This window comes from Notolepis coatsorum, assembly GCF_963971535.1.
Source record: "Notolepis coatsorum genome assembly, chromosome: 2".
Classification (NCBI taxonomy): Eukaryota; Metazoa; Chordata; class Actinopteri; order Aulopiformes; family Paralepididae; genus Notolepis; species Notolepis coatsorum.
Genome location: NC_140166.1, coordinates 178,906,792 through 178,920,562, shown reverse-complemented (window position 1 = coordinate 178,920,562; position 13,771 = coordinate 178,906,792). Strand labels below are relative to the sequence as shown.

At 46.1% G+C, this 13,771-nt stretch overlaps 3 protein-coding genes across 18 annotated transcripts in view; 1 reads left to right on the top strand and 2 right to left on the bottom strand.

Annotated features, from left to right (window-relative positions):
* The window catches only part of fryl (furry homolog, like), a 182,873-nt gene extending 179,730 nt beyond the window's left edge, over nt 1-3,143 (top strand). For all 16 annotated transcript variants that reach the window (XM_084307769.1, XM_084307770.1, XM_084307765.1 and 13 more), the window contains 2 exons: nt 121-314; nt 819-3,143. In XM_084307769.1, the coding sequence (XP_084163895.1) occupies nt 121-314; nt 819-1,074 (450 nt within the window). In that variant the 3' untranslated portion in view covers nt 1,075-3,143. The remainder of the gene's footprint in view (nt 1-120; nt 315-818) is intronic.
* Nucleotides 3,144-5,370: 2,227 nt separating this feature from the next.
* zar1 (zygote arrest 1) lies at nt 5,371-7,024 on the bottom strand (the record flags this gene model as incomplete). Its single annotated transcript, XM_084307392.1, has 4 exons — nt 5,371-5,514; nt 5,610-5,684; nt 5,837-5,929; nt 6,371-7,024. The coding sequence occupies 4 exons, from the start codon at nt 7,022-7,024 to the stop codon at nt 5,371-5,373; spliced, it is 966 nt and encodes a 321-aa protein (XP_084163518.1).
* Nucleotides 7,025-7,907: 883 nt separating this feature from the next.
* slc10a4 (solute carrier family 10 member 4) lies at nt 7,908-10,923 on the bottom strand. Its single transcript, XM_084309347.1, has 3 exons — nt 10,667-10,923; nt 10,109-10,319; nt 7,908-8,578 (listed from the first exon to the last, which is right to left on the bottom strand). Exons 1-3 carry the CDS (start codon nt 10,906-10,908, stop codon nt 8,036-8,038), a joined length of 996 nt encoding a protein of 331 aa, XP_084165473.1. The 5' UTR covers nt 10,909-10,923; the 3' UTR covers nt 7,908-8,035.
* Nucleotides 10,924-13,771: the final 2,848 nt, after the last annotated feature.

Genomic DNA, 13,771 nt, shown 5'->3' with positions numbered 1-13,771 from the left:
TACCATTGGTCAATTTCAATTGGATTTTCTCTACTGATATCCTATAGAGATTTGGCGAATGTATGCTTGCGTGGTCAGTGGTCACTCTGTGGTAGACTGACGTCTGTGTGTGTCTCCAAGGTGACCAACATGTCTGAGGAGCTGGCTATCCTAGAGAGCTGTTTGAAGGAAGCAGAAACAGGAAGTAATGGACAAGAGGATGTGTGTATACCAGACTCTGCCCAGACCAACACAGAGACGGCCATCCAATCACTGATAGAAACCCTGAGAGCCAGAGACTTCAGCTCTGCCCTCACACAAGTCAAGACCTTCAGGTGAGTCGAACCAAACCACTCCATCAAATCCTCCATCAACCAGCCACACCTGTCCTTTTTTATTGTCCCTACATCTACCATCTCTGTACATATCCCTTACCTCCTCTTACCAGTATGACTACTACCATACTGTCTTTATACCTGTATTACTGTAAATATTAATTCTACAACTCTGTACATAAATCTGATTAGCACTACACTCGGTAGTACTAATCTATATATTTTATACCCAGTTTAATCATCTGTATATTGTATTACCAGTACCAGTCATTACTGTTGCACTTTACTGTTAGATTTGCACTCTGGTTGGATACCAAACTTATTTTCGTTGTACTGTAATTGCGCTGACATTAAATAATACACCAAAGCAAAAATACACAAAATTAATCATTGTTATACCCACCGGATATTGACTTGCAGAATTGTCACCATTTGATTTAACATTTATGATGACAATAAATGTGATCTAAATCTAAAATGAACCGCTACGCTCCTCTCCTCCAGGTCGCTGTGGCCCAACGACATCTTCGGCAACGAGTCGGACGACGCGGTCCAGACCCTCCTGCACATCTACTTCCGTCACCAGACGCTGGGCCAGACGGGCTGCCTGGCGGTGGTGGGCCCCAGCAGGGACCTGTCCCAGGCCAGCACGCGCCTCATGGAGCTCAACCTGCAGATCCGCAAGGCTCTGAGTCAGGCCCAGGCCTACCAGCCCCAGGCCTTCCAGCCCCACACCACTGTGGTCAGCACTGGACTGTGAGCCCGCGGGTTCTGATCCGGGACCGGACGATTAGCGGCCCCCCTCTGCGCTACCCAGGCCTCGCCCCCCCCTGGTCTTATAGAGGCCGGGCAGACGGTGATGGGCGTTCAGAGAGGAGGACAAGAGAGACTCCACCTAATAAAGGGCTAAAGGATGAGTGGGAACAACTGTGACTCTTGATTAATATATATTACATATATGATACTTAAAAAGCTAATATCTGTTTTCCCAAGACTAAGCCAACTCGCAAAATTCAGCTGCAATAAGACATGTGGTGATGTGTTTGGTATTGACTCGTCTCGAGGCCCGCCCTCTTCCCTTGATCCAATCCAAAGTTTGTCCGAGGGAAAGAAAACGGTTGTGATTGGAGGACGGTGAAAAGAGGGTGGGGTTTGAGGTAGGTCCATTGAGACTGGCCCGGAAGAGAGAGAGAGAGCGAGAGAGGGGGAGGAAACGGTGTGATGATGATGATGATGCTAAAATGAAAAGTTTTTTATTTTTATTTTTTGCTTTTTTGGCGGAAATGACCCGAGAGGCCTCCCCTACTGACCCGTGGCCTGCTCAGGCTGGCTGGGCCCCAGTGGCGACCTGCTCAGGCTGGCTGGGCCCCAGTGGTGACCTGCTCAGGCTGGCTGGGGCCCAGTGGTGACCTGCTCAAGCTGGCTGGGGCCCAGTGGTGACCTGCTCAGGCTGGCTGGGGCCCAGTGGTGACCTGCTCAGGCTGGCTGGGGCCCAGCGGTGAAGCATGTGAGTCGGTCCGGAGGACGAGCCGGACGTGGATGAAGATTCATAAGCAAACACACACACACACACACACAAACTAATAGAGTTTTCAAAAGCATGCTTGAAAGAGAAGAAGCACTGCAAGAATATTTTTTTGAGAAATGTATTTTTTATTAGAGCTAACATCCTAGGTTGTAAATGTTAGGATATTTAACATGTTAATTGTAACCCTAGGGGAGCCGTTCCTCCTCAGGGGGGTGTATAAAGAGAAATATATCTGTTTATTGACCTGCATTAAGTTTATTGACCTGCTTTTTGAGAGGAGCGTCTCTCGCCTTCAGCAGATCCTCCTCACGAAAACTCACTCTGTAACCAAATAAGTAGCTGCCTTTAGAGACTTTTGACTGTGTGGTATATATTGGATATTCTGGTATACGCTCACACACACAAATGCATATAATTGCACACAAGTGCAGACTGGCTACAGCTCATTATGGAAACCATCAATAACTTATTTTACTCTGTATATATTTTAGAAAATGTATAGTGTAAAACCAGTATTTTTTCCCTTGTACTTTTGTGTAATGCACTGTTAATCCGAATAGGATGAATGAAGCTAAATGCGAGAAGAGAAAAGCGAGACCACCAGAGTTAACTAAACGATCCGCTCCGCCGTTGTAATCCAATCACACAGACTTCAACATTTCCCAAAGACCGGCTTGGCTGGCGGTCGGTGGCCTGTCTTCACAAAAAAATGGGATCCAGGGTCTTTTGGGATTGGCCACCTCCCGACCAATCACGTCAGTGGTTATCACCCGTCGGGACCCCAGCCAAGCAGAGTCATATGCATTCCTTCTCTCCACTGTGACCTTTCTGTTGGCCCCCTGCTTCCCGGCGGTGAAGGACCTGCTTGGGCCTCGTGACGGGAGGCTGGGGTGCGTCTTCTGTCCATGTTGGCTGATGATCCCACAGCTGTGCTCATTGTGTGCGCCACAATTTGATCCAGTGTTCCAAAGGGGAAAAACCGCTGCCATTAAAGGCTCTGCTATGCTTTCTGAAAGGCACTGCTTGCTGCCCAAACTCTTTAGGACATGAACTGATATCTGAATGCGTTGTGGAAAACTTGTCATGGCACATTGTAACAGTCACTGTACTCATTCCTCACAGAGAGCTTTTTTCTTTTTCTTTTTATGCTTGTCTGGTACATTTGAATGCTGTTCTTAATTATTTAATGGATATATTATTTACCTGGAAGATATTGTTTTTATGTAGAGGAGCATTATACATTTTTTTTGTCAACTCTCATACCAGCCTTCTCTCTGGATAAATAAAAACCTGATCATACAGTAAGTGCTTCCCTTGTCTTAATACCCTTCAGTAGAGTAGGAATAATGTGCTACTGCCTGTAATGTGGATGCCTTCTAGCCATTACCGCCCTGTCTTTGGCAACACCGCACCGGCAACTACTGTAACTAACTAACACTTAGCAACATCCTGGCGCTCTGGCAGTCCTTACATAGCCGCTCAATGCTGATTTATGTTTCTCCCCCTCTAAATGCTTGAATAATGTGTGGTCCTTGCTCAAACTATTGAGACACTAGATGTTACCAAGACTGGAGGGTAATTTAACTAGAAGGTATTTATATATGCTAGCGGTATGCAAATGTATACCAGTGTCATTACAGAATATGCATGTCGGCTGATCAAGGAGCTGGTCCATTTGGGTCCATGTGTGTGGGTTTCCTCCCACACCATAAAGACATGCATGGTAGGCAGGGACTACAGATGAGAACTAGCTCATTAGCTAATTCTGGCACATTTACATTGATGTGGAAACTCAAGATGTTAATTAATGTGCAGTCCCTGGGTAAAATATATTATTATATAGTGCTTTTGCTCCATTACTGGGGGCTTTTTGGGTTACTCAGTCAGGGGCCAACCTTTTACTTTATTTTGTCTGATTTTGTGACCCTTGGGCCCATGGCCTGTTTGTTCCTTGACTGATCCCAAGCTCTGCCCTATCTTCTGACTGATCCCAAGCTCTGCCCTATCTTCTGACTGATCCCAAGCTCTGCCCTATCTTTGCTTGATGGCAACAGTTGTGATTGGAACGTCAAGAAAAAAGGGCAGAGCTTGGGATCAGTCAATTCAGCCTTGAGGGTGTATACTGAAATCGGCCAACCTAGTCCTAACCAAGGAGCCTAATGGAGGGAGAGGACACAGCTCTCATATCCCGTGAGGAATTGGTGTATGACAGGTCATGTGACCGTTACAATTGGTCAGCATTACCATTACAATTGGTAAACACTCCACCAGCACAATTCAACATGTCATATTTTAATCTCCAAATGACACCTCAAACTCTGCCCTCTTTTCTTGGTCCTCCGATCACAACTGTAGGAAAACAAGTTATGATTGGAGGATCAAGTAAAGGGGGTGGGTTTGGGATGAGTACATTGAAATGTAAGGCAGCAGTTTTATTTTAGTATGTACATATACAGTACCAGGAACTCATCCTAACTCTTCAGCAGCAGTGGGCAGCCACAATCCAGAGCCTGGGGACCAACTCCAGTTGTAATGCCAGTGTCTTGGTCAAGTACAATGAGTGACTCAGCATCCACTACATTAGCCTTGGTCCTAACCTTGAAACTACATTGATGCAGCCTACAAGAGTTGGTAAGGAGGTTGCATTTGCTCTTACTGAATGAAGTACTTGATTCTTTGAATTAAGCAGATGTGTCATGTTTGTTATTGTTTTTCCACACCTAAAAGTAATGGGACAACATTCTAAATATTTATCAAGCAGTTAGTCATAGAGCTCAGCCTTTGAACAGAACACAACTGGACACACTGAGATCAGTACTCCTTGCTAGACCTGTAAGATGTAACAAATGGGGATCCAAGAGCTTAGAAGTTACTGAAATCAATATAAAAAAAAAACACTATCCTTACTGTCTTGCATCATGCACTCTTCCTACTGATGCAACTCTTCCTACTATACTAATATGTCTACTATGCACTAAACACTGCAGCACCCAAGTTTCAACACTGATGAACGTTGTTACTCAGCTCAGCTGAAAGAGTTATACCCTTCCTGCTGACATGTCATACAGAACTTGTGACAGTCTACAGCCTTGATGGTTCAGAACAGCATTTCAAGCATAGCGTCAACGTCACAGATGTTCTAGCAGTCATGCTCAATCAGTATCCAAGGACTGAGCATAGACGGGGCATTCATTTCAGAGATCGGTAGGCCTAGATAGTCTGCTTGCAGTATTATATATATTCAGTATTTATGGCTGCATGTTTCTTCATTCATGGCATTAGACAGGACCTCTCAGGATAGCTGAAAAATACTCAAGTGGAGTGCTGGGTAGTCATTTATTTTACATTCAGAAGGGGTGCTTGCAATCACTTCCATAACCAAAAATAGCCATGACAACAAAAATATAATCTGAAATCCAGCCTGCGACCCAGATCGCCCTCACGTGCATCATTGGGGATCATCTGGGCGTAAAGACACACCCTGCAGGACTTGAAAGTGGGTGTGGCTTGGCAAAGTTCAACTGCTCCCTATATGATGTACTTGAAGCTGAAGGTGCTGTCGCAGGAGAGCCGCTTGCCTTTGCAGCGGCCACACAGATCCTGTCTGTGGGGGCGCTTGGGGTCCACGTGGCGCGGAGTCACTGCGCACGAACAGCGTGCCTTGTTGCATGTCTGGAAAGAATGGACACGGGCAAGTAAGGTGACAAAAACAAGACAAGTCCAATGCTAAGCAACTGGTTTATCGATGGTGGAGAAGACCGGCTTACATGACATGTTAGGTCCTCAACACGGTAGGGGTTAAAGGCCTTTTGGCACGTTCTACAAAACTGCTTGAAGTACACCTGGAAGGAGAAACTGGAATTATGATGCATCCAAACAGAATCAGAGTAAATGTTACTCAAACTGAGTCCATTTGAGCCCAAGTGAGTACAATTTTACTCAGTTTGAGTAAAATGTACTCAGTGAAATTTACTGGATTTTAGCCAAACGTTACCTTGTTGGTAGCCTGGACACACCACACATAGGCACTCTCCCATCGCAGGTTGCACTCCCTGCAGTGATAATATCCGTACTTCTGCTCCAGGAACTGCAGATAACAAAGGTATTGGTCCCAACATGAATATATCCTTGGACATACAAGCATCCATACATGCCACTATTATTATTATTATCACATTCTCAGTCATTTGCACATCCATAAAAAAAAATCATGCAGAATGCAGGGCACAGACGAGACTAAATTGGAGTTTTGAAGAAATGGATGATGACTAAAAAATGCCCTTTAACACAGCAAATATCTTACCTCACGGTAGCATGCCATTTACAAAAAAAAGATGAGTTTCCATCCAAATACCATCGGCATTATTAAAGTACAAAGATGGTGCCATTTTTAAATTAGGTAAATGTATATAACTTACAATGGCCGGTACAAAGGTAAAACTTAAATTGCCATCAAACAACTATAACACTTTCTGTATTGTTTTCGTTTGGCCCGCTTTTCCTCTTGACCGCTTGATGATGAACTCACCTGAAATCTCACACGGGCCTTCGAGCCTTCTTCTAGGCCTGTAGGCACTGTGTCCTCAGTCTGAATTGGCTGGTTGGTCTGGTTGGCCTTCTTGCGTTGGTCGGCGGCTTTGGGTGCCTTCTCCGCCGTGACCTCAGTGGTGACATTTTCATCCTCATCATCTTGTTCCTCGGTCGTCCCCACCGGGTCAGGAGAGTCACAGGTCTGCGCTTTCTTCTCGTCGAAGGAGGTGACGCTCCTGTAGGCTACGGGGGAATACACCGCCAGGGTGCGGGGGTAGCGCACGCCGCCCCCCGTGGGGCTGTCGGGCGGTGGGAAGTCCTGCCGACGTTTGCGCAGCGTGTCTCGCTTTATGGACAGCAGGGTCCTCGGCCCGATGGAGCACTGCACCGAGGCGTCCACCTTGGGGTTGACCTGCACCGCGACATCTTTGGTGTTCGCCTTCCTCAGCCTCGGAGCGAGTTTCGGATTGATCTGAGATAAGATGGACTTCAATTGCATTTGGTGGGTATCGAAGTAGGCCTCTGCGTCCCCATAGTTGGGTAGATAATTTTTGTATTTCCACCCCGCGCCTTTAGGTTTAGGGTACCTACTGTAAGGGTTGTATGATGAATAGAAATAGTTGTCGAGTGACTCGTCACCATATGTAGCCATTTTGTTGAGCCACCTGAGGTTGCTTGGTGTAACACTTTAAATAGATGGGCGGAGCAGAATTAATTGTGGTCAGGTGTGGAACTCTGAACTTCGTATAGTGAAGCGCCCGGTACTTAGATAGACACATTGATACAACACGTGTTTTTGTTTGTATACAGCATATATTTTCATTTAATTTCAATATACATCTGATAATCATATACACAATTGTACATTTAATTCAGACTATTAGTCATTGTCATAAATACACAGTGACAGTCCCATATGGATATGGAGTGTGATGGATTGACACTGCATGGTTTAAAATACGCACATGTATTACTGATATGCTACTTGTCAGACACTCCATTTTCCCAATCCCTACAGTATACACACACACACACACACACGCACACATACACACATGCTGCAGCAACGTGGGGCTAAATCCCAAGACTCAGTGCACTTCAGGAAAATGGTGATGAATTGGGACAGAATGTCACTATACCAGATGGGTCCATGTGTTCACAAATTTTCTGAGATTAGGAGTCAGTGCTGATCTGGGATCAGTGACTAGGTACACTTGTATATAGTGTAGTGGCCTTATTCAAACTAACAGACTGGAACTGACTCTAGATCAGTACAGATCAGAAAGGCTTTGTGAATAGGGACCCTATCATCATGTTTACATGTATACCTTTTGACTTTTATTGGTAAATGTTACTTTTCACAGATTGAAGTCACACTTAGCATACATGGTCATGTTTTTTTTGTATCATTGTATAAGATGGCTTAGTTGAATTTGGCAACTTTTCTGGTGAAACATAAAGCTCAACACATAATGAAGCGTCCTCTCCATCTCAGCCGGTCAGTAACATTCGGCACCCAGTCCCACTCGGCCTCCCTGCACAGTCTGGCTCTGTCTCGCAGAGGCTTCTCTCACATGACGATGATTAGGATGATGTTCTCATCAGCGGCTCATAATTACTCCACCACCTCAGGAGCTCCAGTGGACCATTGTCTTCATGCACATCACACAGGAGTCGAGTCAGGGGGACAGTTCTCCAGCGCGATGGTGTTCGGGTCGCTCACCGTCACCGAACCGTAAGAAGAGTCAAAACCAACGTCCTCGTCGTCTTCAAACCTCTGGTACGTTATGCCCGCGTCGCCCCCTCCTCCTCCCACGCCCACGGGCTCCGGCTTGTGCAGGACCTCCTTCCTGTACATCCTGTAGGCCACGATGAAGATCCCGGCCTCGGCCGCTTGGAACAGTGCGTAGAGCAGGGGGAACATGTACATCCCTCCCATCAGCTGAGGGGGGAAGGCCATCTTCAGGATGGCGGTGCACAGCTGCACGTTCTGGCACCCCGTCTCCATGGAGACGGCCCTGCGGCTGCTCGGCGGCAGGTGGAAGAGCGCGGCCAGGCCGTAGCCAGCGGCGTAGCCACAGAGGGGCATCAGCACGGCCACCATGTACACAGAGGGGGGGATGGTGGACAGGAGGTCTGGCCCCAGCATGACCCCGGTCAGGATGAACAGCAGCACCAGGGTTATGAGCAGAGACCACAGAGAGACCTGCATGGGGGGAACAGAGCACCACAGATGGGACATGGCTCACAGAGAGACCTGCATGGGGGGAGCAGAGCACCACAGATGGGACATGGCTCACAGAGAGACCTGCATGGGGGGAACAGAGCACCACAGATGGGACATGGCTCACAGAGACCTGCATGGGGGGAACAGAGCACCACAGATGGGACATGGCTCACAGAGAGACCTGCATGGGGGAACAGAGCACCACAGATGGGACATGGCTCACAGAGAGACCTGCATGGGGGGAACAGAGCACCACAGATGGGACATGGCATTGGCTCACAGAGAGACCTGCATGGGGGGAACAGAGCACCACAGATGGGACATGGCTCACAGAGAGACCTGCATGGGGGGAACAGAGCGCCACAGATGGGACATGGCTCACAGAGAGACCTGCATGGGGGGAACAGAGCACCACAGATGGGACATGGCTCACAGAGAGACCTGCATGGGGGGAACAGAGCACCACAGATGGGACATGGCTCACAGAGAGACCTGCATGGGGGGAACAGAGCACCACAGATGGGACATGGCTCTTTTATTTTTTACAACACAAGTCTCTGGTGTGCATTATAGGACATGCCCACTGCAGCCACCGGGGATGACTCTGTCTTTCTCAGCTGTAAATCAGGTGCCCCTCCCCTCTTTGTGAGCTGCTTTCAACATTTGAAAGGGAGGAGCTCTTACTGACACAAAGTGTATCTGATGTCATTGTGCCCTGCGCTCAGCATCATCTCCACTTGTGCCAGACATGGGAAATTACGCAATGCGCTGTTGCGCGCAAGTACATCTAAAGCATTTCATGTTTAAAACCACAATGTGTCTTTTTTCTATTCATTAATGCAGTTCTGGAGTGTGTACAGAGCAAATTGAGACCACTGGGCTTCAACACGGAACTCACTCACCACCTAATAACCAAAGGTGACCGGTCCTTCCAATTTATGGCCCCTACCCTTTGGAACACCCCCCCTTTCTATGCGTTCACTTGACTCCCTATCCACTTTTAAGGAACAGTTGAAAACGTTTTTATTCAGACAGGCTTTTAATTAATTTGAATTAAATCCTGGTTGTATACTTTGTTTATTTATTTATAATTGTTGTTTTGTTTTTAGGACTGACATTAATGTTGCATTCATATTTAGTTATTTAATTTACTTATGTTATGCCTATGCTTACGTTGTGTCAGAATTGTTTTATGTGTAGTGCGTTCATCTCCATGTAACTTGCTATGTTTTACTTCTGTGAAGCACTTTGTGATTTTATCTGTGAAAGGTGCTATACAAATAAAGTGTACTTACTTACTTCACTATAGCCTATTTTGAGGCTATAAAGCAGCGAAGGTGAGTGTGTTGCAGGCAGCCCCGCTCAATTAGCTCTGTACACTCTAGAACTTGATTCATAAAAAATAAAGACACATTGTCGCTTTAAAACTGACGTGAGGTCATCGAGGTATACACTTGATTATCATTGCGTCCACTTTGAGCGAAAACGATTAAAGTGCTCTTAAATTACCTTTAAAACTATGTCCGCCACCCGTGTGTAGCGGTACCGTAGCGCGACCCCCAGGCCGATCGGGATGAGAGTGCTGCACAGGGTCAGGATGATGGCCCCGAACGGCAGGAGGTCGACCACGGGCGTGTTGATCCAGGCGCGGCTGTAGATCCACAGACACAGCGGCATGAGCGCCAGCGCCAGCACGGTGGAGGAGATGGTCATTATGATGCTGCCGGTGGGGAAAGGAAAGGAGAACGAAAGACGCACCATTTAGAGATATCCACGATTGAGTTCCCAAATATAATGTGACGTTCAGGGTTATATAAAAACGAAAACAGGTTTGTTTTCGTTTTCCGAATTAACTTCGATCAAGTTCAAACGTGCATGAAATACAAACGTGTTACTCTGTAGTCTGTATTAAACGTTAGCCTATCCACGCGTAAAATCGTGTGCGTAAAAGTTGCCGCTATACACATAATAGTTACACAGACATTATAGATAGTTCAGTCCGATCAATTTAGAACTGTTGGTGGTGGGAATGTGCTGTTTGTGTGTCTGTACGTTGTATTTAGTTACCTGAGGTTCATTTCTCCGTGTACCAGCAGAGACATAATATTTGACAAGTTCCCTCCTGGACAACAGCCGCAGAGGAGAACTGCCATCGCCGCCACATCATCGAGAGAGAAAGACAGCGCCAACAGAAAGGCCACCAAGGGCATAATAACGAACTGAGACAGAAACGCCAGCAGTACCCCGATGGGTCTGCGAATGTGCTCCCCGAGCTGGCTGACCTCCACCGTGCACCCCAACCCCAACATGGTAAAGCACAGGATGATTCCCACGAATACGTTGATTCCGTGATTTAACGGGGAATCCCAGAAGGCGGGCACCAGGTACATGGAGTCTGATTCCGGAGCGGCCGCAAGCGCAGCTCCGACGGCTGTCCAGAGGGTGCTGGCTTCTAGAAACACGGGGTCGCCGGTCACGCGTAACGCTGCCATGGCGAAGTCTTCCTGAGAATTGTCCAAAAGTCGTTTGAAAGTGTCATTCACTGAAAATGCTACCAGGCCAGCAGTCGGAACAGAGTTTTCCATGGCGCAGACCAGAGGATGGAGGATCTCCACGGGAGGTGTCTCCCGAAGGCGTTTGTGCGTAAAATGTGACCCCCCCCTAGTGACGCGTCCTCAGCGCTCACCGTCTCCAAATGAGCGTCAGTGGAGGCTAGAGACTGCGATGTGTCTTAAGAGTAAGACGTCTCACCGAGACAGCCTGGTGCCACGGATTGGTTCCTAGCTGTGACAGCGAGCCAGGCGCACACAGCTCTCGATATGGGCACATCGCTCGAGGGGAGTCTGCACACGATCTTTGGAGAACTTCAATGAGAGTGGATGGGCCCGATCAATAACAACAATTTTCTGTAAATGAAAATGTATTTTTGAATAATATAACCAACCATTAATTATTATATATTATGTTTGACAATTTTCCATTCAGGAAATTCATGTATACTATAGCCTACTAATATACTTATTTTCGAATAACCTAATAACCTTTCGAATAACCTAGATGTAGCAGTACTGTCTATCTGTATGTCATGTGTTCCACAAGGAAGCATACTAGGACCGCTACTGTTCCTAATTTATGCAAATGACATGTCGTCAGCTTGTGACTGCAACTTGTTCCTGTTTGCGGACGACTCAGCCCTGCTGGTCTCTGACAAGAACAAGTTACAGGTTGAAAAAACCCTCAGCTCAGAACTAGGCAAAATCTGCACATGGCTCGCTGATAACAAACTATCATTACACATGGGCAAAACAGAGTCCATTCTCTTTGGTTCAAATAACAAACTCAGCAAGACCGACGGCTTCTCAGTTACAGTGGGTGACAATATTGTCACAAGGAAAGAAGAAATTACCTACCATGGGTTCCATCCTAGAGGCAAATCTTTCCTGTGACAAAATGGCATCCAATGTAATAAAAAAAGTCAACCAACGAACTCGATTCTTGTACCGGATCTCCTCACTGGTAAACAAGAATACCCTGAAGACTCTGGCAGGAGCACTCATTCAAGGGTACTACGACTATGCTTGCACCTCATGGTACCAAAGCACCTCAAAGGCGGTAAAAACAAAATTACAAACATCTCAAAACAAACTGGTCAGACTACTGCTTGACCTTACTCCTAGAACCCACCTCACCCCTGCCCACTTTGACAACCTAGGATGGCTTAGAGTAGACGACAGAGTACAGCAACTTGCAATGGGCCTGGTCTACAAGATACATTACACGACCAAGGTACCCATGTACATGTCAAAATACTTCCCAAAGGTCAGTGAATACCACGATCACAACACCAGAGGGAGCTCCACAAATCATGTTAAACCCAGATGAATTGAAAATGGGGGACCCTGATGTAAACAAGACGAAAGTCTTTCTCTGGTCTGCATCCCCTTAACAATTGTATGTATTGAGCTGTACTGTACTATACCCATTCTGCAATCTGTTAATAAAGTTTTCAATCAATCAATCAATGGTGGCGCTGTAGTGCATGTCAATTTACTATAGATAACATTTGTATGTAGACTAGCATCCCCCCCCAAAAAAATATATTATTAATTTATGATAAAAAAAATGTGACTGGTCTGAAATGTTGTTTATGCATGATATTAGCTGGTTATGAGGTTGGGTGAAAATATCATAGACCAGAAAACAAATGGGCCCAGCGTAATGTAAAGACGTGATGTAATGTAAAGACTGAAATTACTTTGTTGGCTTTGTTATGACACTATGGTTGCAATATTCAGTCGATCGTTTGTAAAGTGCAATGTTTATAATCCCAGCACTGTCTGCATATGGTTTTTCCTCAAACGGAGCTATGCAATCTGACACGTGATTGCATTTTCAAGTGACCTGGCATGTAACTTCAAGTAGGGAAACCCATAGGAACCATAGGTCACCTGGAAATGCAATCGCATGTCAGATTGCGTAGCTCAGTTTGAGGAAAAGATTATAAACATTGCACTTTCCAAACAATCAACTGAATATTGCCGATGGTGATGATCATTATCGCTCTGCCAAACTCCCTTAAATATTGTATTATATCCCACTAAGTTGGCTTTTTTCATGTTTGTTGTCAGTTGGTGAGTTGTTATAAACTTTGAACATTGACACAAAAGTCAAAACGAGCAGCAAGAATAAAGAATCTGCCAAAGGTGGATACCAGCTCGACCTCGGAGGCAACGGGCCAAGAGGAATTAGTGATGCAGTCAATAGAACCACTTTAGGAGACAAAAGAACAGATTCAACACTCTGATGACAAACTAGAGGCCAGACTAGATGCCTCACACTCAGTAGTGCCAAGAACAACGCAGACATTAAAACACTGAAGAAAGATGTTGCACATTGATTTCGAGAGGCAGTTAAATCATTTTGTGTCCTGTACTGTACTGTGCAGGACAGTGATGCAACAGTAGCAGGACAGTGGATCACAGTGATGTAGCAGGACAGTGGATCACAGTGATTAAACAGTAGCAGGACAGTGATGTAGCAGGACAGTGATGTAGCAGGACAGTACATCACAGTGATGTAGCAGGACAGTACATCACAGTGATGTAGCAGGACAGTACATCACAGTGATGTAGCAGGACAGTGGATCACAGTGATGTAGCAGGACAGTACATC

Coding starts and splice junctions, on each gene's coding strand:
- slc10a4 (XM_084309347.1), bottom strand. CDS start 10,908: ATGTTGGGGTTGGGGTGCACGGTGGAGGTCAGCCAGCTCGGGGAGCAC. Junction 10,320..10,666: donor CACGGAGAAATGAACCTCAG/GTAACTAAATAC, acceptor CCCCACCGGCAG/CATCATAATGACCATCTCCT. Junction 8,579..10,108: donor TGGCGGACATAGTTTTAAAG/GTAATTTAAGAG, acceptor CCCCCCATGCAG/GTCTCTCTGTGGTCTCTGCT.